At 51.2% G+C, this 26,867-nt stretch overlaps 9 protein-coding genes across 9 annotated transcripts; 6 read left to right on the forward strand and 3 right to left on the reverse strand.

Annotated features, from left to right (window-relative positions):
• Positions 1-1,647: 1,647 nt before the first annotated feature.
• Positions 1,648-2,462, reverse strand: ALTATR162_LOCUS1320 (uncharacterized protein; the record flags this gene model as incomplete). Its single annotated transcript, XM_043308916.1, has 2 exons — positions 1,648-1,761; positions 1,824-2,462. 2 exons carry the CDS (start codon positions 2,460-2,462, stop codon positions 1,648-1,650), a joined length of 753 nt encoding a protein of 250 aa, XP_043164851.1.
• Positions 2,463-4,817: 2,355 nt separating this feature from the next.
• Positions 4,818-5,576, forward strand: ALTATR162_LOCUS1321 (uncharacterized protein; the record flags this gene model as incomplete). Its single annotated transcript, XM_043308917.1, has 3 exons — positions 4,818-5,110; positions 5,458-5,474; positions 5,527-5,576. The coding sequence occupies 3 exons, from the start codon at positions 4,818-4,820 to the stop codon at positions 5,574-5,576; spliced, it is 360 nt and encodes a 119-aa protein (XP_043164852.1).
• A 1,754-nt stretch (positions 5,577-7,330) lies between these two features.
• Positions 7,331-8,872, forward strand: ALTATR162_LOCUS1322 (uncharacterized protein; the record flags this gene model as incomplete). Its single annotated transcript, XM_043308918.1, has 1 exon — positions 7,331-8,872. One exon carries the CDS (start codon positions 7,331-7,333, stop codon positions 8,870-8,872), a length of 1,542 nt encoding a protein of 513 aa, XP_043164853.1.
• Positions 8,873-10,842: 1,970 nt separating this feature from the next.
• Positions 10,843-12,990, forward strand: ALTATR162_LOCUS1323 (uncharacterized protein; the record flags this gene model as incomplete). The annotated part of the gene is made up of 2 exons (XM_043308919.1): positions 10,843-11,148; positions 11,197-12,990. The coding sequence occupies 2 exons, from the start codon at positions 10,843-10,845 to the stop codon at positions 12,988-12,990; spliced, it is 2,100 nt and encodes a 699-aa protein (XP_043164854.1).
• A 642-nt stretch (positions 12,991-13,632) lies between these two features.
• Positions 13,633-15,341, reverse strand: ALTATR162_LOCUS1324 (uncharacterized protein; the record flags this gene model as incomplete). Its single annotated transcript, XM_043308920.1, has 3 exons — positions 13,633-13,722; positions 13,778-15,274; positions 15,339-15,341. 3 exons carry the CDS (start codon positions 15,339-15,341, stop codon positions 13,633-13,635), a joined length of 1,590 nt encoding a protein of 529 aa, XP_043164855.1.
• Positions 15,342-16,176: 835 nt separating this feature from the next.
• Positions 16,177-18,825, forward strand: ALTATR162_LOCUS1325 (uncharacterized protein; the record flags this gene model as incomplete). The annotated part of the gene is made up of 1 exon (XM_043308921.1): positions 16,177-18,825. One exon carries the CDS (start codon positions 16,177-16,179, stop codon positions 18,823-18,825), a length of 2,649 nt encoding a protein of 882 aa, XP_043164856.1.
• A 1,559-nt stretch (positions 18,826-20,384) lies between these two features.
• ALTATR162_LOCUS1326 (uncharacterized protein) lies at positions 20,385-21,878 on the forward strand (the record flags this gene model as incomplete). Its single annotated transcript, XM_043308922.1, has 5 exons — positions 20,385-20,398; positions 20,460-20,620; positions 20,671-20,922; positions 20,984-21,275; positions 21,329-21,878. 5 exons carry the CDS (start codon positions 20,385-20,387, stop codon positions 21,876-21,878), a joined length of 1,269 nt encoding a protein of 422 aa, XP_043164857.1.
• Positions 21,879-22,428: 550 nt separating this feature from the next.
• Positions 22,429-25,130, forward strand: ALTATR162_LOCUS1327 (uncharacterized protein; the record flags this gene model as incomplete). The annotated part of the gene is made up of 2 exons (XM_043308923.1): positions 22,429-24,402; positions 24,462-25,130. The coding sequence occupies 2 exons, from the start codon at positions 22,429-22,431 to the stop codon at positions 25,128-25,130; spliced, it is 2,643 nt and encodes an 880-aa protein (XP_043164858.1).
• Positions 25,131-25,402: 272 nt separating this feature from the next.
• On the reverse strand, positions 25,403-26,394 carry ALTATR162_LOCUS1328 (uncharacterized protein; the record flags this gene model as incomplete). The annotated part of the gene is made up of 5 exons (XM_043308924.1): positions 25,403-25,603; positions 25,654-25,959; positions 26,015-26,109; positions 26,168-26,228; positions 26,293-26,394. 5 exons carry the CDS (start codon positions 26,392-26,394, stop codon positions 25,403-25,405), a joined length of 765 nt encoding a protein of 254 aa, XP_043164859.1.
• Between the last annotated feature and the right edge of the window lie 473 nt (positions 26,395-26,867).

Below are 26,867 nucleotides of genomic sequence, written 5' to 3' on the forward strand. Positions count from 1 at the left end.
TAGCTATCGACCCTGTACTATCAGAGGAGTAGCTAGGTTAAAACATTTCTTATTCTCTTGCCTTTGGTGTTGTTTTCGCCTTCTCGTTTTCGTATATCCATCTTACCGCCTACCAAGATATGTCTGAGTCTTTTTCTAGCGCATATATTCCCTCTCTCGCCCTTTGAGGTACCTTTACCTGAATATCTGGTAAAGGTGGATGCGTGTCGCACATATACTTCAGTTTTTTCTCCATCTTTCATACACCAAACTTAAGGTCATTTCCCCTCATACCTCATCCTTTTCATACCACGTTTACCCTCCTACGCGATGAACGGGCAACCAGAACACACAGATCGTCTCGAATGCTATGAGGTGCTTGGCATCGATCAGCATGCAGCCTTTGTTGAAATTGAAAAGGCGGTTCAGAAACTCCAGCTGGTCCACCATGCAGATAGTAGACGCGCAGGCGCCAAGCCTAATACAGAAATTTTACAGATGTAGGTACTGACTTTTTGACTATTAAACTCGCACGACCAACACCTAGCTATTAGATTGACATTGCCTGGGACAACCTGAAGGACAACGATAAGAGACGTAAGTACGAAAAAATATACCGGAAGCTACGACACTAGTGGAACATGTATCGCATCAGGTTAGGGAGCTGGAGTTTTGAGCAGAGAAAGTGAGAGAGCTAAAGAAGTGAGCCGTAGAAGCTGCCAAGAGACAAGCAGAACGAATTGAAGCAGAGAAAACATGTCGCAAAGAAGAGGAGGAAAGAAAGAAAGAAAGAAAGAAAACAGACGACGAGAGGCAGACGCAAGACGTGTGCGTGAACGCCTCGAAGAGGAACAAAAACGGATTCGTGCTGAATCGCAGAGACACGATGAAGCCCGCGCTAAAGCAGCACGGGGGAGGGCACAGAGGAGAAAAACCCCCTCGCGAAGAACCATAGTACATCCCAGGATACACCGGACAAGTATGAAGCCCTTAGAGCGTTATGGCGAGAGAAGCAAGACCGGACCCGCAAGCAGGCTAGAAGAGCTGAGGCTACGAATGAAGAAGCTGCCCAAAAACGTCTGGAAAAGCAACAGGAGGAAGCATAACGACCTACTGACAACAATCAGTATGGATCCTCAGAGCCTACTAAGAAAGGCTCCCGAGATAAGGAACGGCTCTCAAAGAAGCACTGCGCTGCGGAAGAAAGAGAAGTGCAGCACTTTTTTATCTGTGAAGATATCCAGAGGGTGGTGCCTTCCGATGCCGAACTTGCTTGGTTTCATTGAGCACGTTTTGGCTCTTGAAGTGGGCGTAGAGAGGCTTAAGGATGACGGGTTTGGACAAGGATGAAAAGTACTTTTACATTCAGAGTTTGATTTCTTGAGCACTAAACGGTAGCGACCTTGTCACTTTTGACCATCAAGATTAATTGGACGCCACTATGCTACCTTGTCACGTCCTGATATATACAACAAAACTTCATCGAGTACCTTAAGGCTGCAACATGGTCCCAAAGACGACGCCATTTGATTCTAAAATGCTATGTACACTCCACCAATGCTTTATATACAGTCTCGAAAGCCACAGCAAACGAGCAAAGAAACGAAGTATGTAATGTATAAAAAGTTAAGCCCAATCTATCCCTGATCCCACCATCTGCACTACCATCTAGTACTCAAGATCCTTAGCATGGCGCTTGGACAGCTTGTTAAGTGCGGGCCCAGGAGTAGGGTAGCTAGTGAAAGACCTGAAGACGTTGAACTGAATACCAGCGTCGGTAGCCTATTTCATGACATTAGCACATATTCTACAACGCAATGTACAACTCTAGCAAGATGTCTTACCTTGTAGAAGCTAGTAGCCGGAACACCACCGCTTAGCTTGGTAGTTCCAGAGCCCTCGACCTTAAGGTTAATGCACTGAGGGTATGACTGCGCGCCGTTGGCTTGTCCAGCAGCGTGCAGGGCGATGATCTCGTGGCGGACGACGTAGTTACCAGGAGCGAGGTTGGGTATGGTAAGATCCCAGGAGAAGTTGTTCTTGATGAGGTCGTCGGTGGCCCAGGTGCCGGGGTTGCTGCCTGACTTCCAGGCGCTGGACTGGATCTTTGTCCACTGGAGGCTCGTGGGGCTGACAGAGCCGCAGTCACCGTTGCAGGGCGCAATGTATTCTTGGATTGGGCCGACGTGGCTGGCTGGCCAGGTGTCCCACTTGAAGGTAACTTTGCTGCCAGGCTTGACGGAAACGTAGGCGCCGTTGCTCTTGCCTTGCTTGTGGCATACGATGGCCGCAGTGCCAAAGCTGTCAGGGGAGACGAAGCCGTTGTCGAGGTTGTCGGCTTGCCAGCCAACGGTGGCAGGGATGGGGTTCTGATATTTGAGGGCTGCGTTCCATCCCTGGTATTCCTTGCCGTCGGCGATGACCTTGTCAACGTGGCCGTGGGCTGCCACAAGGGGCGCAAGCAGGAGGAGAAGGGAGAGCATCTTGATGATTGTACAGTAAGTGACTAGTATAAAGCGACTGTAGAAGATGTGCGGTGATGATTTCCTTCGTGGGTGACCTTGAACCCGGATCTGTCGTCCCTTCATATACTCTTCTCGTCTTCTAGTGGCCTTCTCCAGACGCCTAAACTTTCCCTCTACCAGATTTTCGCGAAGGCTTGCAATCAAATTGTTCATCTCCATGCACGAGTCGACCCGGTTTCTGAGCTGTACGCCATCCGCTCGTGGAAACACGCCCTTGTCGCCGCGCTCTTGGATCATTGGAAGCCCAGAGATGTTTCTAGTCTGGTGACGGCATGAAACCAATGCGATAGGCTAGGGAGGTTGGAATGACACCGGATTTAATATACCAGACGCAGCCTCTCCATAGAATTGGTGATGGGCAATATATCGTCGGTTGCGGCCATTGCCGCCTTCCAGGTAGTTACCAACCACGTGCCGGTTTCAGCCACAACGTTGTGGTACTCTGTATACTTAAACTCTGGGCGATGTGGATCGCTCGGTGCATTGATGGGTCTAGTCATGTAAACCATCGTTGTCGTAGGCAAATTGCATACCCAAGCATTGCGACGAGATCACATCGAGCAATGCAGCGGCTCACGAGATGCAATACCGATGTGCGGCAGTCATTGAAGCCCGACAGCTACCGACATGCAGTGTAACAGTTACCCCATGGGGTGGTGAGCATACTCGCAGCATAGCTGCATGTGTTGCTGCATCCGAGTCGATTATATCCGGTGGCGTAAAAAACCCTGAAGCGGTTAATCAAGATAGATTGAATACGGACCGCAGAACCGAACTTCTACCACCTCGTAGTAATGCTACATTTCCACAAGGCTAGAAGTGCGTGCAGCTGAAACGTCTTAGCACGAACAAGAGCGCTTGTCGTCCAAAGAGGAGCTGGTATATCTGTGTAGCGTAGCCTCGATCTCACACGCTCTAGCCTTCACGACCTCCCTGCCTTGTGTTGTTATTTGAACATTGTCTCTGTTGGGTTCTTGACCTGAAGCGCTTGGAAGGTTGTGTCGCAAAATGTTTATTCTTCGCTCTGGCCTACAAAGGTTGTCGCTCGAGGCACGTATAGCTATTTTGGAAGAAAGCCTAGGAGTTAGCAAGACACAAGATAACAGTAATCTTTCATTGATCAAAGCAACTTTCATTCGCCTCTTGATACGATAGGAGATAGAGGTGAAACGAATGTCGTCCCCATACTTGGCAGACTTGGGGAAAGATTGCGCTCTTCACAACGACATACGATCTTGACGTGTCGCAGAACATCGCGCGTTGTTACTAAAGATCAAAGGATTGCGTCAGAGAAAAGAGACATGCGAAGTCAGGTTCAAGCTTAGGCTCAGGAGAATCGTCGGACTCCAGGATGCTGAGACGATGTGCTAAATTTGTCGCTCTGCAGGACCTGAAGATCGGCGAACGATGCGCATCGTCCAGGAACAAAAATTTGCGTCATTGAGCGTCGCACCTTCATATAAGAATCTGATGTCCTCGTTGTTGACCTCAAGGGGTGGGGAATTCGATGCTCGGCAAGCCTTGAAGGTGCGGGTGACGCGTCATCTTGGCTGAGTAAGACCGTAGCAACACCACAGGTTCCCCCAGCGAATATCGACCTCTACAGCCCCGAACATACAGAAAAACTCGCATCAAGATTGCGCCCAGGTAAAAGTAAACGAAGGAGATACCACTGCGCGTATGCCTAAGGAATCCGAAGAGCCCAAGAGTTGGGCCAAGTGAAGAGGACCGAAACTTCTAGCTAACTCAGCCCCTCCGGGCTGTCCGGGGACAACACTTCCACGCGTATCTACACGGCAGACGGGCTGGGGTGTTACGCGTTTCTGAGGCCAACAAGGCCTTGGATTTGGTCAGTAGGTGGGGTAACTGTCTGCCCGAGCACGTGAAACTGTAATACAACCAATAGCATGGTGAAAGGGTCGTATCCTCCTAGCAACCGATTGGGTCGAGGTTCGCAGCAAATGCACGATCTGGCAGACCTTGCGGTTCCCGAATGGACACCTGCAACGGTATATAGCTTAGTGGTCGGGCCACGCAGGGTCTCGCAACTAGGTGTTTGTGGAACGTTGTCGCATCACACTATACAGTTTCGTCGTCGTCAGCACACCAATACCCATTTCCTCGGTCTTTTTCTTGTCACTCCCTCAGCTTCCGGAACCTCCGCATCGGGCTGACTCTCTACCTTAACTTTATTGACCGTGAGCGTGTCACCATAGCAAACACTACCCCAACCCTTTATCACCCGCTCTTGTCACGCAAACATTCGTATCACAAGCACTTGTGTCACAACATACACTCCTTCTCGCAACCAAGATGTATCTCCAGAAAAGGGACGGCAACATGGGCTTCAGTATCGCCCCAGCTCTGATCATCTTTCTTGTCATCCTCGGAGCGGGCGCGCTCGTCTGCTGTGGCTTTGCCGTCCATCGATTTTATGGCGGAGAACCTGAAGATGAGTCAAGCCGTTTCCATCGGAGCCCAGAGCAAGACTCGTACATGAGAGAAGTGCGGGAACGAAGCTGGCGCAAGCTTCCGCAGCTTGGGCTGCCACACCCATATTATCATTCGAATGGTGGTAACGTGGCCCACGCGCCGATGAGCCCAAGGTAATATAGAATCGCTGTCGCTACACGAGACCTTTTTGTAGCTGACTTGAACAGCGGCACCAACACCACCTACGGATGAGCAAACGAGCGATCCTCCAAGCTTGTGAAGGAGAACAATATAACAAATTGCGGCATACGAGGGTCACCCTAAGGCCCCCGCAATATAGCGACCAACGACACGACACGATGCAATGATTGAGAGATATATCCTGCAGATACACGGAGCCAGGTCTCACGAGAGATAGTCGGGTTTGGGGTTGAGGGATATGGAACGCTGATCGAAGGAAAGATTCCTCACGGGCCGGCGGAATTTGTTTGTCAAACTCCTCTTGCCTTATATCCTATAGCAAACGACCAGAGAAATGTGAGTGTGAAGTTAGTGATCGACAGGGGTGGAGTTTTACCTAACTGTCAAGATTCTGTCAAGGCGCAGGGACGCGGATTGATCCGGGATAGACATCGATAGATCTGGGGCGGAATTCTGGGGTATGGGCTCCACAGGGGTGGCTATTTGGTTTCTTAGGGTTTCCTAGTGCACTCCACTTGATGTAGCATATAAAACAATACAGTACAAATCCATCTCTTCATGTCAATTGCCGCTGTCGTTATCGTGTGCGTATGCAGTGGTCAAGTTATGAGCCCGATGTGATCTTAGCAGGTAATATCGCAACATTTTGAGGAGAGTAACCATGACTCCACATGCTGTTGCTCAAGCAGGGAAAGTAAAGCGGGAGTCAGCACGAAGGATCAATAATCATCTGAGTCTATTCAAACGTCCCATTTTCTTTACCTTGAAGCGACGGAGTGATATTTATGAGTCTCGGAACGGTCGTGAGTAATCATTGCCCACCTCTGAATGAAGGTGTCGAGAGAGGTTGTGCACTATATTGTATATAGACCACAGCTTGAGTAGAACCCGTACAGTAGCCGGTAGTACCTGGAGGCTCTTCGTTTGTGCTTGAGGCAGCGACTCGCCACCGGCTACGTTCGACAACAGCCCGCGAGGATCCGCTCTGCAGATGATCCTACAAGGAAGTCTAGAGAACAAGCACTCGACGTGTAGAGTGGAACACCCTGCCGAGCGGATGCGTTAGACCCGCAACGTTTACGGCGTGGTGATCGGGACGTTGTGTCAGAGGGAAGACTTCGTCCTCGAGAACAACTCTTTTTTTGCAATCTTTGTCAGAGGCGGGATTTCGATGCTGGACTTGAGATAGAAAAGCTGAACACGGCATTACGTTTCCGACAGTCTCCGCAATGCGACCGAACTTCCTCGCACTGGTTGAGGCTATCAACAAACCATCGTCTCTTGTGTTATTGATTGCTGAGGTACGATCAGCCCACTGCCTTGCAAAGACGACTGAAGCAGGCAGGAACGATGCCCTAGCGTCACCTAGGTACTTTAATCCAATTCTGCTCGCAATCTGCATATTTAAACCATGGAATGAGGCGTTTGCGTCGCTATCGACTTCAAGCGGTGACCATGATGGACGATATATGGGGAACTGGAGAGGTTTGACGAGGCTCGTGACAGAAAGTGTTCTTTCGTGATACCGGGGCCGGCGCGCTAACCTATTGTAGCCCATAGTCATGAAGCCTACTCCACGGGTCCATGCTGTCAAAATTCACTAACCATCATCGAGACTCGCGGAGACGGTCCTTTGCATATCTATTCCAAATGAAACTCAGGTGCACATGGTGCTGCTGTGCGTTCTTGTTGTACGTCTTGGTGCCTAGATGAGCTGTGCACCGCACGCCATCCCCACAGATCGTCAAAGCTTAATGTTCAACCCCAGCCATGACAGCGCAAACTGTCGGCACTTCTCACATTCGAGTCAGTTGATAGACTCTATACATTATCGCACGTAAACTGGTTTACTACCTTCTTCTTCCGAGTACCAATTTCCAGTCCGCTGACCGTTCGGCCCGGCTCACAAGCAAAATGACGTCGACGTGCTTTCTACCCCATGGGTCCACAGAATAGCTTCATTGAACGTTACATCCGCCGCCAAGCTATTCTTTTTGCTCGTGAGATCCATAAGCGGGGTACATAGATTCGGAGGAAAAAGCAGCGAATCGAGCAAAGGCAGCCGACGACCATGACGATCCATGCGTGCCGTCATAGCCCCGAGGATGCACTATAGAACATCCCTCGCTGTACTTCTTGTGTTCGGTACTTCCTTTTCACATCTCAAGAGTGGATTGCTATCCTACGACAAGATGCGCAGCCTCATGGTTCTTGGCGCACTCACAAACATACCGTTGCTCGTCTCGGCGCAATGTCCAGAATACGTGGATTACGCGCTTGAAGTTCATGAACCTTTGAGCTCCGGCAAGTATCAACTTGCCTATCAACGGCCATCTGAAGAATGTCGAACTTTCAAGTCGCAGGGCCTTGAGGATACTATCACACGTATGGAAGGTGTCATCAAAGATCCAGACCTGTATCGTCTCTTTCAGAATGCCTACCCCAACACGCTTGATACAGCCATTGCATGGAAGGGATATGCTGCCAACAACACCGAGGAAGAGTTGACGTTCATCATCACAGGAGACATCAACGCGATGTGGCTACGAGACTCGTCGAATCAGCTGCAAAGTTACCTACCCCTTTTGAACGCCAGCAGCGACCCGAACTCGATCGCCAGCTTGTATCGGGGAGTCATCAACCTTCAGGCGCGATACCTCCTTACAGCACCGTACTGCAACTCGTTCCAGCCGCCCGCCGAAAGCGGGATTCCTCCGGCAGAGAATGAGTCCGGAAACCAGGACATCGTTTTCCCTGAATACTCCAACAGCAGCGTATTCGAATGCAAATATGAACTCGACTCGCTTGCTGCGTTTTTGCAGATATCAGCCGACTACTACGAAGCCACCGGAGATGCCGAATTCTTTGGAAAGTTCCAGTGGGCTAAAGCCATCGAGGCGGTACTGGATGTGGCTGAAGACATGATGCTTCCCACCTATGGTCCGGACGGAGCGGTCTTGCAAAGTCCGTACACGTGGGAGCGAACCACCACCAGAGCAACCGAAACTCTCGCCAATGACGGGATCGGCAATCCCGTTGCCAACGGAACCGGCTTGATCAGGAGCGCTTTCCGACCGAGCGACGACTCCACTATTTTCCAGCTCTACATCCCAGCCAACATGATGTTTAGCTCATACCTGTCTCCAACAGCGGAGATCATGAACAAACTCAATGGTACGAATTCTGCGACGCTTGCGAAAAAGATGTCCGGCCTCTCAGAATCGCTACGCAACGCCATCGAGACCCATGGCACGGTCGACCACCCGGCATATGGCAAGATTTATGCATTCGAGGTCGATGGCTTCGGTGGGCGCGTCATCATGGATGACGCCAACATCCCAGGTCTTCTCTCTGCGCCATTCTTCAAGTACCCAGTCAACGAGGAGACGTATGCAAACACGCGCGATCTCGTACTCAGTTCTACAAACCCGTACTTAATGAGAGGTCCTGTAATCAATGCCATTGGTGGCCCGCATCTGGGACCAGGCATGGCTTGGCCGATGGCTTCCATTGTACGCATTTTCACGAGCGATGATGAAGGTGAGATCGTGAACGAGCTGGCCCAGATTGTGAGCAGTACAGACGGCTTGGGTTTGATTCACGAGAGTATCAATAGTTTCAACGAGAGTGACTGGACAAGACAGTGGTTCTCGTGGGCGAACGGACTTTTTGGACAGATGATTCTGGACTTGGAGGAGCGCAAGCCAGAAATACTGGAGACAAGTTTTCAGTAGGCTGGAGGGCTTGGTGGAAAGTCTAAACATTGGTTGTACATGCAGCATGCATGCGCTGGTGAGCGCAAGGTTTTGAAAGTCTGTCATAGTTCTTACATGCAATGCTAGTCATCAATGTTGTAGCACGTTGCTAGTTCCTGCTCAAACTTTACCCTGTATCCTGCACATGGCAGAGCCTGGAACACGGTACAACTTTTAGCCGCCAGCCTCCTCGATGTAAAAAGCAAAGCACATATTATGACTGCATAACCCTTCTTTGAAACGCGGATACTTTGCGGTAAAGAAAACAAATTTCGCTTGCGTCCTACAAATCGCCAGCTGATCGCCCGTCCGTCGTCATGGCGGCGTAGCAGGTGCCACCAGGAACTTGGTCTCCAAGGCATGCAGTGTCGCCCACTCCGACGACGATGGTTGGCAATGACTTCTCCATCTGCAAGGCTGTGCCGCAGCCGGCGCTAGGAGCAGGTTTGGCATTTGTGACGCTTTGAGCGAAAACTTGGTTGGAGAGAAGACTTCGCGACCCGTTCGGTGGTGGGTCGCCCCAAGTGCCGGTTTTGCCTTTCGCAGTGGCCGATGGTTTCCCCACGCCTTCCTGAGTACCGAACACCCGTTACGAAATATGGAGAAGGAATATGGACGACGAACTTCCCAGGCAACGACAAGCCATGCAGCAACTGTTTATGCGCTATGCACCAGCGCTGCATGCACCAAAGAAGCTGAAGGAATTTAGCGCGGAACCCTCGTGGAAGATATCAGTGCTGTGAGTGGGCCGCTTCATCTTCTCGGGCGATCGTGTCAGGGGCCAGCGAATTAAGCGGCCGTGTGGCGGTCGCGAGAGTAACCGCGCGCTCAATCGAGTCGTGTCTGGGATGTCGTTGGCTGCTTGCGACAGGGGGAGCTGAAGCAGGACGTGGGATCTGCTTCCTGTTCCCGAGTACAAGGTGCCGATATCCTGAACCCACGATCTCAAGATCCTGTTCCTTCACGAGACTTGCAGCCCGGCATGATGCCGGTCAACCTGTCTTGACAAGTGAGGAGAACAGCAACTAGTGGTTCGGTCCCTTACTATGCATCGGTCCTCAGCTGACTCGAAATCTTCGCAGTCATGGACTGGACGGCTGAGGAAATGAAGGAGCTGAAGTGTTTCCTCTTCGGCCAGCCTCTGCGGCCAACGAGAGCCCATGACATAAGCCCAATAATGCGCCTTGAATTTGGCGTGTTTGGGATCAACTCTGCAGCTGCAGCTGCATCTCCGAATCTTCGCTCACGATTACCCTTTCCCTACCGTAGCAAGAGAGCGCCAGTGGCTGTCATCCGCTTGGTTCTTGCCCGACTAGCACCGAACTACATCTCTGGCTTGCGACCCATCTTTTTGTCTCCTCTCTTCTCATACGCCGATTACACAGCATTCACACGCTTTTGGACCCCTCCTGATACCGTGTTTCACCTAGACGACATTTCGGCGATTTGAACGTCGATAATAAGCGCTGAGGCTGCATCCTCCTCATTATATGCCAACATCAACCACAGGCGCTAATTCGGCCAATCTTGAATCACCTCGACTGAGGCTCTGTCTCCACACTCCAACATTTACTGCTTGCCGGTGACAGCCTGCATGAAACATTCAACCTCTTTTTGCCTCAGAATTTCTCCGACTTGATCTGATTCCTCGGATTGCATCATCCCTGGTCAACCTCGCCATAATCATACATACGCGCAGGAAGACTAGTTTCAACATTTCACCAAACGCTTGCTATTGCGCACCAATCAGTCAGTTGCTTGCTGGCCTTTTCTCCGGCAGGACCATACAGAAAGAGCAGGCTAAAACATCCAACACACCGTTCTGCATGCACTTCTAAATTTGACACACACGATTGTATGCGACACCTCAGAGGTGACCAGGGCTTAGGCGCATACGCGCTTCAACGCCGTTAGTCCTTGCTGTTATCAGCTTAGGTTATCCCGATATCATGGCCATGGACAACACTACGCTCCACACCTTCCTCTTGTATGTCTACCCCTCTGTGCCACTCACTCTAAGGCAGTCACTTATTCTTGCATCAAGTCACTGCCCGGCTGCATTGCGCAGTATAGTTTTACTTGGATCTTGGGACAACTTTTCGCGACCCTATCCATTAGAACTTGACGCACGTGGAGGCCTGAATCTCTGGAAAGGTTGCTTTACCTTTTCTGATATCATTTGCGACGGAGATCTGGACCAACAAACACCGAAGCGGGACGGTCCTCTTAAGATGGGCGGTACTTATTGGTACTACGTAAGTCAACTAGTCTTCTAGATGAACTCACCTACTGACGATTTGCAGTACAAGGTCGATGAGGATGAGGAATGTCATAACCCTTCGGAAGAATCGACGACCTTTTGTCCTCTTCTGCCGGGACAGCGCCTTAATGTGTTGGATGTACCTCGTGAGGGGCACAGCCGCAGCATCTCCGATACCTCTTCAGCTTTCACGCGAGATCCCAAAGATAGGTATCTGACACCAGTGCCACCTGCAAGCCTAAGACCTCTACCATCCCCGAGAACAGGATCTAGTGTGGATTCATATGTCATGCCTCTACCCTCGCCTTGGACCCCGAAATCGGCGACGCATCCTCCTACAGAGGCTTTCTTGTCTCCGAATGTAGTGCGTCATGCTCGAAGCGCATCAGCATCTCCTTATATGCCATCAACTCCCATCTTTCCCGACTTTAAGCTTCTGAAGGAGAAGCTAGCCTCGAAACGATCTGCATCGAAAAATCGCAGTGGATCGAAGACCAGGGAGCTAGATATCAGTGCGCCGGTGCTTGTCAGTGGTGGAGAAGAGCTCAACCTTGTTCCGTTGTCAATATACCGGCCCTCATTCGAGTCTATCAGAGAAGCGGAGACTTCAGCACCGCGCTCAGTACCAAATATCCGAAGGGAGTTTTCCCCACTGGCGTCGCATCCTGTGGACCCCGACCATGATTCACTGTTCGGACCTGCAGAGTTGCCCACTGTGGACGAGCGCCCTATCAGGCGACGCCGCTCACACGTACCATCGACTGTTATTACCAGCGAATTCAAGGTTGAGCAAAGCCGTGTCCGCGCTAATTCCGCCGACACGAGACGAACTCAGCATTATCTATTTTCTAATGACCCTTGGCTGTCTTCGCCAAAGCTTCAGCAAGAATTTGAATTCGATGATCGGGTGGTAGAAGATGACACCCCATCAGCCCCTGTACTCTCACGACCGTCGACTTTCCTCGGTGCACCTGTCTTGAATGAGCGACCTACATCCAGCCATGGCAGCGTTTATAACACGAACCTTCGACATTCACCATTCGACAAAGAGCTCCCAGCACTTCCTCGCTACCTGATACCCGCACCACTCTACGCATGCAACGAAGCAACGATTAGCGAACTACCGGCCAACGAACCAGAAGACGAGTTCGAAGAAGCCGACGACGATGAACGCCTCGATCACTTCAACATGCAATTCCAAGAAAAGGCCCACAGCCACTTCTCCACATGGAGCAACGACTCCATCGGCTACAACTCCCCAACCTCCTCCAACGATGACGGTGAACCCGTCTTTTCACCAACCTTCAGCTCCTTAACCAGCAACGACAGTGACATAGAAACACCTCATGGTCTCTTAATCCGCTACTCCTGCGCCTCACCTCAGCAAGTACAAACCGATTCCTCAAAACACATGTCCACCGTTCTCGATATCCAAACTATCGACAATAACTACAGCTACAACGACACCTCCTCTAACGACGACGACGAAGAAGAAGATGACGACAACCCATTCCCCTACCGTCTCTCCACCCCACCTCAGCTGAACGAACTCCGCATCTCAACCTTTGGCTCCGACCTCTTCCAAGTCGAGACTACTGGGCAGTATTCTGATGTGTCATCGTCGCGTCGATCGTCGCGGCGCCAAGCTGCTTGTTTTGGACTTGGCTTTCAGTACAGTCTGCCTGAGCAGGATATTGGAAGTAAGACTACGATTACAGAGTCCGTCGGAGTTAGTGAGCGTCTTGAGCCGACGGTCAGCGTGCGGAAGGAGAGGGAGACGAGCGGTGTACATGCGCTTATGGAGGACTTTGCGTTTTTGGGTGATGCTGTCATTTGAGCATGCGCTTACTCGATCCCCATGCATGTCCTTATCCAACGCTGGTCGCAATTATTTACTCCCGCATATTTCGCTTCATCACCTTTTTACGCTTGCGAATCTTACGGCCGAATGGATTCCTTCCACCTTTCAATTCCCTTTTGATGTACAGCATTTGGCTTTTTTTCTCTTTTCACTTCAGATACCAACGACGCGATATTTAGCGACATAGCAACGCATAGCAGGAAGGGGATTGATTTGATCCGTTGTTTACTACAAACACATATATCTTTGTGTCGCATTTACTTCGTGGGTTGGCGGAGATTGGATGAACAGATAGATACAGATTGATGTTTTTGGAACAATGAGTAGATAGCAACATCGCTAGGTGTTTACAATGAGTAATATCGTTGAGCACTATTACCGTCTCTTCTCTGTTTCAATGGCTAGTGATGATTTTAGCTAAAGGATCAAATGTTCGAGTTAGGATTAATATTTGAGCGAAGAATTGAAGACCCAAGGACAATGAGCAGTGTAAGTCTTCGCATTCAGCTTTGTCTATTTGAACAGTTCTGCCCAGGAGTAAAAGCCAGCTTCAAGGTGCTCGAGATGGTTCGTCAAAACATCAAGATTTCCCTGGTCTTCCGCATGCGATAGTCATTTCTATGAGATGGTGTAATTCTCGGCAACGGACTTGACATCTTTCGAGAAGCTGATGTCCTGGCCCATGGCAAGAAGAGTTACAGAAGAAACCTGTCACGATCGTTAGTTTTGAAGATTTTGTGGACTATGGGTGAAGTAAACTTACATCGACGTCCACGAATGGTGTGGACTTGCTGAAGCGGACGTTCATAGGGAAGAACTCCGAATCACTGCCGGCCTGTGCCTCAAATTCAAAGCTACCAGAGCTGTTCGCATCGTCCACAGCGCCAATGTTCCACTCGATGCTGTCGCCGCTGACTTCGTATACGGCGTCGAAACTCGACACGTTAGGCTCGTCGGTCTGGTAGGGGATGGTGACAGTGACATCCTTCAACGAGTCACCGCCGGTGAGCTCATACTCGACGGTGATGTTGTACATGTTGCCCGAGTCTTCGACCCAAACGCGGAAGGTAATGGGTGGGTCAGAGACGTCGTCAGGCCGTGGTGCTAGCTTCCACTTCATGACGCCAATGCCCATGTTTGAGGGGAAACCCTTGCTCGTGTCCGCCAGCTGAATGACTTTGTCGTTCCTGAAGACAGCCTTGTCGACCTTGGGATGTGTCATCAACTGTGCGCCACGGGTGTCGCCAGTAGCTAGGTCGAGCTTGACTTGTGTGAAAGAAGGGTCGGTAATCTTGAGTTGCATCTCTCCCTTGACTTCGAAGGATTTGAGAAGACCCTCACGGTCCAGCCGGGCGGAGATAGTCTCGTTGGTAGTGATGTGTACGGCTTCGCGGTCGGTCGAGGTGGACAGGCGAGCGCTTGCTGGCGCCACGGCGGTGGGGGCAGATGGCTTGGGTGCGACGAGCGGTTCCTCCTCTGCTGGCGCCTGTTCGCCAGTGACTTGCTCGTACATGTTGTTGGTCTTGTTCTTCTTGCCGAGCTGCATGCCCTTCTTGCCCAGAGCCAATGGCTTGCTGGTAGCCTTCTTCTTCTCAGCTTCGTAGCTATCGTACGTATCCGCAACATTGGTCGTGGGCACGCTGGGTGTGAATGCGGGATACGAAGGTGAGCGACCGCCCATGCCGCTACCCATACCACTGCCCATACCGCCTCCCATACCTCCACCCGCTCGTTGCGATCTTGACATCTCCTTCCTTTGCATCTCGAGCTGCTTGGCCCTGCGCTTTCGCTCTTCTGAGGCCTCCAACTCCTTATTCCGTGCGATGATCTCCTGAATACGTTCCTCGTGCGATTCCATGTCCAAGAAGGTCTTGATCTGGCTCATTGTCAAGTTCTCCCTGTATCCCAGTGTGACGATCTCGTCGAATGCTGTCAGAAGCTCGAAAGCATTCTTCTGGATCTCGCGCTCATCGAGGGATTTGCATATCGAAGAGACAACCTGGGCGAAGAGATGCAACGAGTTGATGTCTTGCAGAATGTTGGATTGCAAGTTGGTGATCAAAACCATGTAGAGTTCGTCGAGAGGTTGGTATACGTAGCGCACATTGTCCTGTTCGCAGGTCGTGTGCTGGGTTCCGCTATCGGCGAGCTTGGGGAAGGATGCGAGAAGAGCTTCAATGCGGGAGCGCTGCATCTCACGGAATTGGCGGGAGACGACCGCCTTGCCGCCTCTTGTGCATATTGAAGCTGCGAGAACCACCTGGCTTCGTCAGCTTGGTGTTGTAGAGTGAGACGCGAGCAATTCTCTCTAGGCAGTTTCATACCATGGTGACTAGATTTTGTTGAAGTTGAATCGGGTAGGCGACGCTGTTCGGAGCGTGTATGGGCTCTGTCTACGGTGTCCTAGACTCGAGGCCGCGTTGTCGAATGTGGTGGGGAATATTCTCCGCCAGGAACTTGAACCGGAACACAATTTCACCCTTGGTGTGGAAAGAAGGCAGAGAGACAAGTCCTATACTGGGAAGTAAGAAGGTGCTGTCTATCGTAGAAACCCTGGACTCAAGCTGGACAATTGACTGTTCCAGCCCAAGTCCGCCAGTCGCGACACCTGGAGGTTCCAAAGTGGACACCTATAGTCACGTGCAGCTCGCGTTTGCCTAGCGCCAGTTCCTCATTGAAGCAGCTTCCCCTCCCTTGGACTGTCGTCAACACTTGCAACTCGCAGCTTGATTTACCGCGGCCACTTCTTTACGAGATAAATTCCTTGCATCTTTGCAGGTAGCGAAATACTAGAACTGCAGATTCCATCGTCGTCAAGTGGAAGTAGCGACCACCTGAGCCTCTGCCACTTGCCCGCTTCCGCCAGAGCACTTTCCCATCTTAGCGCGAACACCACCGTGCTTCCTTTGTCCAATTTCCAGACAAACCTCCTCATCCTTGCCGCGAACAGGCCTCCACCATAGCAAAGTCACCTAGAAACACATCGTCATGTGCTCTTAACTCTTTTACGACGTTGTGCACCGATTACAAACCACGGTTCGCTGCATCGCCACCCAGTGACTCGCACCAATCTGTGACGCGCTTCTCTCACTCCTTTATTTTACGCGTTTCAACCGGCAAACCAACACCCGCAAACGCTTGCTTTGCACCAGATCACATATTATGGCGGCCGCAGCACATAGCGTACCAGGTCTCGAGTTTTCGACTGTCGACGACATGGACCTGCATTCCGATGATGGCGGCCTCGACTTCAACGACGGTGACATCGAGTTGGATCTCGACCCTCCGCCTTCCAATCCCCTGGATGACGAAATGTCTATGAACGATGCAGCCTCGGCGAACGGAATAGATGTGGAAACTATACCTGGCGAGCAAGACGACTTTATGGTTGACCAAGAGGATGTGATTGAGGAGGATTATAGCTACCAGGAGGATCACGGCGTCATAGTTGTTGATCAGCCTGTAGCAATCCCCTCTCAACCTATACCAGTCACCTCTCCGCCTGCCCCAGTCAACCTTCCACCGATCCAGACCGACGCATCAAATCAGGATGACGATCTTATCGACTATTCCGAAGAGGAAGGTGAAGACTACCACAATCCTGAGCTCCGTTCACCGTGGTTGCGACAAGAAAGCTACTATTCGGAAACCCAAGAAGCTCAGGACGAACAGGCTAAGGATATAACTGAACAGCAAGACGAGATACCCGCTGACTTGCAAGCTTTACTCTCGATGCCTGCGAATAACAAGTCGCCCAGCCCATACGTAGAAGCTCAGAGCGCCGCCGATCCTAATGCACACGGCTTAGCGGCAGATGAACACGCTCACTCGCCCCGCCCACAGTCGGTTGACAACAACGAAGAAGATGGTCAGAATGATGATGGTGACGGTGACGGCGGTGTGATGCTGCCAGGCCAGGAAGAACATGCAGACACCGAGACACAGAACCATGATTCGGCACACCATGGCCATGATCAAGAAGCCTCTACTGAGGAAAACGAGCACCAAGACCCCGAGTCGTTCGAACTTCCGCCTGTCACCGTGAACTACCACGGCGAAGAGCTATGGCTCTTCAAACAGCATGACTACGAAAACAGTGGGGAGTGGCTTATACAAGACACCTCGATCGCAAAGGCCAGCTTGTCGGAGCTTTTTCAAGCATGTCGTCTGTCTCTTGGTGAAGATGTGTCAGGCGAGACAGAAATCGGCTTCAGATTTGAGCACTTGCAGAACCTGGAGATCTTCGAGGACAACACAGCATGCGTAGCTGTTTCACTTGAACGTCTCGTAGGATACTACCATGCGCTACATGCTCAAGATGGTAATAATGCGCCAGACTCGTTCTATATCTCCTTGATGTTTCGACCGCGCTTCGCTATCCTGCTTTCGGACATTGCAAAATACGCCGATCAAGGAAGCGGCTATTCCGATTTCGAGGCTGCTGTACTCGCTGGTGAGACTCACTTCGCTGGCATAATCGGTGAGACTCCGAGCGATGAGCCCACTGAGTGGGGCACTCAGGAGCAAGAGCAAGATTACGATGAGCAGCAAATAGAGAAAGCAGATGCCGAGGTGACGGAGTTTGCGAAGGAAGAAGCGCTGCTTCAAGAAGATGGTGGCAAGGGTAATGAGAGTGAAGGAGAGGGCGAGCAAGAGACGCACAGCGTCGAAGAGGTGGAGGTGCATGAGGATGAGCACAATTCAGCCGAGCATACCTCTTACCACGAGCTCGATCACAGCGAAGCGAATCATGAGCAAAATACTCACAAGGAGGAGAGTGCTGAGGGCACAAAAGAGGAAGAGGTTGAGGTTGAACATTCATTTCACGAGGAGCAAGAACCGACTGCTGAGGAAGACCACAGTCTACAAGCTGCTAATCCTAGTGACGTATCCGCGAATCCCCACGAAGTAGTAGATCAAGCTCATCAGGAGAGCCCAAAACCGAATGAGGAGACTGATGCCGAGGCAGAGGCTCGTCGCTTGCAGGAGCAAGAAGATTTCGTTGACTACAGCGACGAAGACGAGCCAACCGTAAACGTCAAAGAAGACGAAGAAGCACCCGCCACTGAGCCTTCGCCTTCGTCCGTGACGCTCCAAGACGATGAATTCGTAAACGCAGATGAGCATGGATCTGTCGCAGGCTCCATTAGCCACAATGAGAGGGCCAGCCAGAACGACAACGAGGCTAATGAGGAACCTCATGTCGAAGTAGAACGTGACGAGACGGAAGGCAACGACGGCAATGGTCTGTCGTACCAGGACGGTGTCCAAGTCTTCGACGAAGATGACCCATTCCAGGATTTCCACGCGGAAGGAACGGATGGAACGGATGGATATGCTGCAGACGCATATGACGGCGACGCTAACCAAGATTTCGCCAACCAGTTGGACTTCATGAATGGAGGTGAATTCAACGCTGCTGGGGCCGAAACAACGGATGGTAACGACCTCACTGGCACGGACGACTTCCTGGATCTGGAAAACAATCCTGAGTGGGATGCCGACCAGGAACTGGACCAGGAAGACTTGGAGAAGGCAACCAATGCACATGATCACGTCGATACCCAAGACAGAGAGGACGGTGTGGCTGGAGAGACTACGAACGCAACGTCTTCGGCTGCAGATCCTACGACGGCCTCGTCTGGTGATGCCCAAGAAGTGTCCCCACAAGGGCAGAAGCGATCTATCGACGAGGCTGGACATGGAGAGGATATTGCACCTGACTCCATAGGTATGCTCATTTCCCCATCACGCAAGCGAAACTCAGACGTTGATTATTTTGTTCCAGACGCCAAACGCGCCAGAGTGTGAAGGCCCACCGTCCTCCGAGTCTACGGGTTCTTCAGCTCTACTAACAAGCAGCATCTCTTGCGCCTTTCCTTCGACTCATTACGCCGTTGAACTAATATGATGTATACTAACAACAGGTCCGACCATGCAGCGCGCGCCGCCGGATACCGAACCATGCCAAGGAGTATGGCTACCAAAAGGTAAGAGAGAGCGTTTTCATGCGCGGTTTCTTTTTGTTGCACCCTGCTACCACAGCGGTTGCCATTTTCAGCGTTGCTTTCTTCTTCTGAGCGAATCTTTGGAGTACGCGGAGGTCAGGATAATACGTCTGGAGGTGGATAGGGGATAAGGTGACGGGAAAGTGGAATCTTTGGGTGTTCCGAGCCATATACCCAGTGCTTTGAGTCGAACTTCAGAACATACTGAAGGAACTCGAAGCACGACCAACTCTCAATTGTAGAGTCTCAATCGAAAAGTTACTTGAATATAACGATGTCCAACCATGGCTTGGTGGTCAGCATTCGTCAGCCTTATGTAGCCATAATTGGTGCAACGACGTAACAATCGCTCGTTTGAGACAAATAGCGGAGGTCACGGTCACGGAGCCTGGATTTGATGTTGTGGGGAAGAGGTTACGAGGCATGCTATTTTGGTTGCACTAAGCAGATCATTACGAGGCGCAGCTGGAAAAGGCACTATTGGGCGAACCTTGACATCACACTGGCTGTCCTTGGTACGACTAACTTGTAGAAGTCGAGATGAGCAAGGCCAAGGCAAGATGGACAAGTATATTTGCGGTCAGATATTGCAGGATGGAATGCCGCGTCTTTGTCTGACGAAGTGATCGGCAGGCTCTAACCCTAGCGTCTGGGAGGCGTCGAGGACGGGGACAGGGGAAGCTAAAAAAGAAGCCCCTGCGTAAGACGCAAGCCGCAGCCCGGCCGTGAAACCTTGGGATGTGGCCTGGCACTGGCGAGACCGGTGCGGCACGCCACCTTGTTGGGAAACGAACGGTTTATCGATAGATAATCGCACATGTTCTTTGCTGATCCAGTTGTCCTGTTGAATCACAACACTCACTATCGCTATCCTTCTCTGTTATTGATTTGAATCGTGTTGCTGTTGTTGTCGCGAGGTTCCCCGCGCTCGCTTGCTCTCCTCATCTTTGGTCATCCACATTCGTTGGAGTCACTTGATCCTTGGCCCGGCACAGGAACAGCGTTTGGTGAAACGCGAATCGCTTCTTGCGCAAGCATCCCCAACCTACTACCTATCCCGTCACATCTTCCATCGCGCCTGCATATTCTATCATATCTCTCGTCCATCGCAGTCAACACGGCGCTTGCGCATCATCGCTCCTTCGGCTGGCTTCCCTTCCTTCGTTCGGCAGGCCACGACACAGAGCCTATCGATAACCCCCAGTCCGCGCAATCCAACGCCAACGTCAACAGCCACGCACTAGCTTCACACCACCCACGACCGTTGCCATCGCCCGCGCACATTCACAGCGACACGCATATTCATACTACCTGGCCGCAAACAACTAAGACAGGTCGCATAGACCTATACACACCGGTAAAATGGTCGAAGACAAGTATGTTGTGCCGAGAGACGGCACGCCGCATGCGAAACCCGACGACTGACGATAAGGACAGATATGTTGGTCTCATGCTGGCCGTGAGCTCGTCATTGGCGATTGGCGCGAGTTTTGTCATTACGAAGAAAGGCCTCAATGCGTCCATGGAGAAGCAGGGCTTCAATGGAGACGGCTTTGGATACTTGCAGAATCCAGTGTGGTGGGCTGGCATAACAACGAGTGGGTGCACATACGATACTAGTACTATGTGCGTAACTAATGGCATACAGTGGTGCTCGGCGAGATATTCAACTTCGCAGCATATGCGTTTGCGCCTGCGATCCTGGTGACGCCCCTCGGGGCGCTTTCGGTCCTTATTGGTGCGGTACTTGGCTCATACTTCCTGGACGAACAATTGGGACTGCTAGGCAAGATTGGCTGCGCGATATGTCTGATCGGATCCGTTATTATCGTACTACATGCGCCGCCGGACAAGGAGGTCGAGTCTGTCGAAGAGATCTTGAATCTTGCGCTTCAGCCAGGTACGTTCTACACGGACTTGCACATTTGAGGTCACGACAGAAATTGACGAGACATGTTCAGGTTTCCTCTTCTACTGCGCTTTCTGCGTCGTTTTCTGCATCTTCATGATCTACAAGATTGCGCCCAAGTACGGTCGCAAGAACCCGCTCATTTACCTTTCCATTTGTTCGACAGCTGGCTCCGTCTCCATCATGTTCATCAAGGCCTTCGGTATCGCCCTCAAGATGACATTTGCGGGCAACAACCAGTTCACACACCCCTCGACATACGTCTTCGTAATCTTGGTCGTTGGCTGCATTCTCACACAGATGAACTACTTCAACAAGGCTTTGAGTCAGTTCTCAACAAACATGTACGTTCTGGAGACCTAGACATTCACCAATAAGTGCTAACTTCTGATTTCAGTGTCAACCCCCTCTACTACGTCATGTTCACGACTTGTACCCTCGTCGCTTCCTGCCTCCTTTTCCAAGGCTTTAATACTACGTCCGCGGTCAACACCATATCCCTGCTCTGCGGTTTCCTCATCATTTTCTCCGGTGTATACCTCTTGAACCTCTCACGCGAAGACCCCAACGGCAACAAAGCATTCGGCTCACGTTTCACCGACGGCCCGCCTTCGGACGCCATCTCTGGTTTTCCTACAAGACGTAGTATGCAGGCGCGACGCAGCGAAGAGCTGTTCGAGCGACAATCGGTTGGTGTTGTTCGTGATGGCAGGTCTAGCTATGCGGACGCAGGCGATCGGGGTGCGCTTATGCACGACTACGACGTGGAGAACCAGTTCGAGCTTGGAGACCTGGCTGATAGCGACGATGAGCTGGAGAGTGGCCAGAACACCAAGCGAACAAGCTTTGACGAGGAGGCACGGTTAAATGGAAGACTCAGTGGTGCAGGTAGAGGGCGAGTGCACAAAGAGTCGGTACAACCGAAAAGGAATTCGTCAGTCCGATAGAACAGGTTGTCAGACGATGAAAGTCGACGTGTTTAGGCTTCTGCCAGTCTGACTCATCTTGGGGAACAGGATTAGTCCCAATACTGAGGGCATGGCTGGTTTATGGGGTTGCATTGTATTGCACCTCGGCGTTTGTGGCATTGGGGGTTAGGGTAGTGGAACTGGCGCCTGGGATCAGGGTGCTGACCACTTGTATTTGTACTATGATAGCATGATATGTATACCCAGAAGGCATGGAAGGACTGGTATTCTTTCTCGAGCACTTGAATCGCTGTTTTTTTTTAACATTAACACCAAGATTCTAAACATGTGACGTGAGGTTCCAGAGTCCTGTTTAGTCGCATTCTGCATATTGCTAATCTGAACCCAACATGCTACTACTTCGACGCGGTTGTGGCTGCGTATAATATTGGACAACGTGATAACGCGTGAGCGCGCTAGGCAAATATGGCTTAGAACGCGACTTCCATATGTGCACAAACAAACCACCACTTCCAACGCACAAACCGACTTCCTCAGCAACGGGCTTTAACGCCTACAAACTACAAGCATGGCGACGACCGACTCGAGTGATCGGCGACAGTTGTTGCAGCAAGCGGAAAAGATTCTGCTGCATCCGATATACCCACATCTCATTTCCTACTGCCCTACTATGGACCTTGTAGCCTTAGTCACCGATGAAGAGAACCTCGACGTCTACCGCATCAATGGCCAACGAGCTTTTGGGTTGAAGAGAAAGAGTGAGGACATGCGCGTGGATGCGTTGCAATGGGAGTTCAATGGCAAGAGCATTGCTGTTAGTTGGAGTGATGGCAGCACAGACTTGGTGAGTGCCGAGACGGGCAAGGTCACGCACAAAGACGTTATGCTACCGGAAGTTGAGGGAGCTGGTAGTGGTACGACGAATGAAGAGGCTCCAGCCAGAGTGAAGTGTATAGGCTGGGGCTTAAACTTCATCAACGTGGAGGCTGTAAAGAAACGGACTGGGTTAAAACCGAAGAAGGCGGATGGTGCTACACCTGCGAAGACCGATGTCTTTGGCAATCCTACGACAGAGGAATGGGATGCGTTCAAGGACGATACCACGCTAGAGGACTTCCTGCAGCGACAGCCAGACTTTCAGACGTTGGATATTGCGCCCGATCTACCGGATCAGCTTGCTATGATGGACATGGAGGCACTGCTGCCCAAGCTTCCTGCGATACCTTTGCCACCGGCACTGCCCTTTATGCGTATCTCACAAGCGGATTCTGGAGCGTTTAGTTCGCAAGCAGAGGTAGACTCACTCCTGCACTCGCATCACCTGAAAGATCACAACTCCGTCGACATGTTCATTCGACTGACCGACCACGGAACCGTCCATCCTTCAATCTACGACTCGCTCGAAACAGTTAACGTCCAGCTACCAAAAGCTTGGAACATGTCGAGCACGCCATTACTACATACAAGCCATCCGTACAGTTGCACGCACAGCCTCCTCATACAAACAGCGTCTACCGCCTCTCCACAAAAGAAGAACATCGCGTACGTCCCTCTGACACTAAACTTCATCCCCTCAGCAGGAATCTACCTCCACCTTATCGCCGCAAAAACTTCGCAACTCCAAAATCTCCTCCTCTACATCACGCAAACTCTCCAACGTATCCGCGCCTTCTTCAAACATGCCCAAGACTTACCCCGCAAATTCATGATGAACATCAGCGAAACGCTTGAGGAGAAAGAATTAGGTGACTTCGTCACAAACCTCTTCCACACGGCATGCACGGGGAACTGCAATCCAGTCCTCAAAGAATGGCTCGTCGATGAACTTGCGGAAGCAGGTCATAAGCGCTGGGATAATACCGTCACTTCATCTTTCACTACGCTTCTTGCTCTCTTGCATGAGAATCTCATTCCTGCACTTGATCGTTGTTCCATTGTCATCTCGCGTCTGCGCGGTCTTGCGCAATTCCACGACCGAGAGTGGATCTTCAGTGGTCCGATGACTGAGTTCGCAGCGCTGCTGGAGACGCTGAAGAATATGCGGTTGCTTGCTCATACGGCTATGTTGTATGCATCAGAGGAGAAGAGACAGTTTCATAGCTTTAGTAAATGGCTGAGGTTTACCATTGACTTCGAGGCTACAGAGTTGGACTCGCAGTCTAGAGCTGAGATGGAACAACGGGATCCTGGAGTGGATATTTCACAGGTGTTGGCGTATATCCAATATGGACTTACCAGGTCGGATGTTGCGCCGTTCTTCAAACCAGAAGCGCAACTGGATCCTAAGGCTAAGGGAAGAGAAGCGGCGAGCTATGAGGATACAAAGAAGGCTGTTGAGTTGTTGAAGGAAGGTGCGACGTTTAAAGAAGAGGCGTTGTGTTTGGAACATGTACTTGGGCATCTAAATGCAGGTGTCACCGGGCTGCTGAAGCAGGTTAGTAGGTGGCAGGAAGCTAACATACAGATGAATTCTGGTGTGGTACTTGAAGATGCTGGGGAGACGGGTGAGATGGGTGTACTGGATATGAGAATGGTGTTTGAGGTATGCTCCCCTTTCCTACCCTACTACCATCCGATAATCCACATGTTAATACTACACAGCCATCCACGTCTTCAGACATTATAAGCACATACGTCGCCCTCGCTTCCCAATCATCACCTACCACTATAAACATCCATCGCCTCTCCCATACACAAAGTATATCCAATCTACGCAGGGACATACACGCCTACGCGATCTCCACCCTCGACTTCTCCGCCTCGCCTTCCACAAAGGGCATGAAGGTGCTCGATGCAAAATTCGCGGACGACACTTCTCTGCTCGTCCTCCTCCAACTTCCCTTGGAGGATGAATCCACATCGAACGTCATCATTTCCCTACCTTATACTCCTACCACGAATAGCGCGTCTCATGAACATCCTCTTATTACTTACACGCCACTTCCACACGCATCGGTACAACATCATCTCCTTCCACAGGGCACGCCGCCGCCTTCGCTGTCGCGTGGCAACATGTCGATCACGCGTGAGACGATCGAGAAGCACACGAGACACGTCTTTGAAGGCCGGTTCACACCACTGAGGTTAATCGTCAATGGCAGGAAAGGTAGGAGGGTGATTGTAGTGTTAGGGAGCGATAAAAAACATTACAGGGTGCTGGATTTGGACTTTATGATGAAGAAAAACAAGGAGGGCAGAGATGAAGATAGTGGGAGCGAGAGTGAGAGTGAGGCAGACAGAGATGGTGACGTGGAGATGGGTGGAGCATAGGGGGCTTCAATGTGTGACGGTGTACAAGCACATCACCAAGACCAATGAATGGTACGTGTCAGAAGTTCAGACCAGATACATTTTTCGGAATCACATTCCCTAAAGGACCTATCATGCATGCAAGCCATAGTAGAAGAAAGCCTAGCTTGCCGAGAAATTTCCATTTCGTTATAACGCCCGGCCACCCGCATGTAGAGGTATGGAGAGAATAACCGACCGCATCTTTGTCGTTCCTGTCGTAGACCAACGCCACCAGATCACAAAGCACCACTCTAGTCCTTTGTCTTCTGGGTACCACGGAGCAGACCTGTCCTCCGCGCGGCGATGAGACCGGCCTTTTGACCCTGGGTAGCGTACCGGGAGATGGTCGAGGCTTTACCGATATGCTGGTGGTTACCACCACCGTGAGGATGGTCGACGGGGTTCATGGCAACACCACGAGTCCTGGGCCAGCTGTTGCGCTTGGCAGCGAACTATCATGTGTTAGTGGCTGCGCTCTTTGGCAGATTATGATTATGCGTACCTTGTGCTTAGCACGCGACGCCTTCATGAGAGGCTTGTCTGTGCGGCCACCACCAGCGACGATACCAACCATACCACGGCATGAGCTGGGGAGGACCTTCTTGGCACCAGATGGGAGCTTGACACGGGTCTTGCCCTCATCGGGGTTGTGGCCGATGACGGTAACGTAGTTACCGGAGGTACGGCCGAGCGCACCACGGTCACCGTTCTTGTCTTCGACGTTGGTGAGAACGGTACCTTCGGGGACGGAAGCGAGGGGAAGGACGTTGCCGATGGTGAGCGCAGCGTTCTTTCCGGCGTAGATGAACTTTGCGATGTTAGATGCTGTTCCATTTCCTGCTGCCCAAAAATGTCCAACTAACCTGGCCAGTGTACATGCCCTCGTTGGCAATGAAGGTCTCGGTGTTGTGCTTGAACTTGTACGGGTTGCGGAAGCTGACCCTGGCGAGAGGAGCGCCTATTCACGAGTTCGTTAGAAATGGCCCAAATATCCAATTCGTGGACTGGGTACTCACCACGGCCGGAGTCGTGGACGATCTCCTTTACGACACCCCGAATGTATCCATTGCGCTCAGCCTGTACCCATTAGCCCTCTGTTCCAGTATATCCAATTTCGCGATTGTGCGGGCGGCGGACGTACGAAGTCGAGCGTGCGGAACTGGGCGGGGTTCTTGTTCAGGCGGGTGTTGGCCGTGAAGATAGAGCCGCGACCCTTACGTTGGTTGCGAATGACCCTACCCATGACGACGGTATTGATGTGAGTTGGATGTCGGTCGTTGGAGTTCGAAAGAGAGAATATGGTCAATAGCTTAGCGAGACACAATTTCGAACGTGTGTGGGGCTAGCCGTTTGGGGTCTAGTGTAAAAGGCTCCCACTTGTGACAGAACACCAAGGCCGTCATGAACATCAACACCAAGGCCTGGTTTTTCTCCAATTCATGCGAACACCTCAGAATGCAGGGCCAATCGACATGGTATGCTCATCAATCTTACGTCAACTGTCTGCACTTCGCGCCAGCCTCCGCCTGTTTATTGTCTTCTTAAGTTTCTCCGAAGAAGCACGTTTTTGTAGATTATACTCTTGCCCTCGCGATACTACACCGTAAGGATATACACAGTAACCTGCTTTGAGAACCCATTAAGTAGGTAACAGTATATACCTCCAAGGATGGGTTTGATATTGAGGGTGTAACACATAAAAGCGAGCTTCTTCGT

The sequence above is a fragment of the Alternaria atra genome, assembly GCF_907166805.1.
Source record: "Alternaria atra isolate CS162 genome assembly, contig: 21, whole genome shotgun sequence".
Classification (NCBI taxonomy): Eukaryota; Fungi; Ascomycota; class Dothideomycetes; order Pleosporales; family Pleosporaceae; genus Alternaria; species Alternaria atra.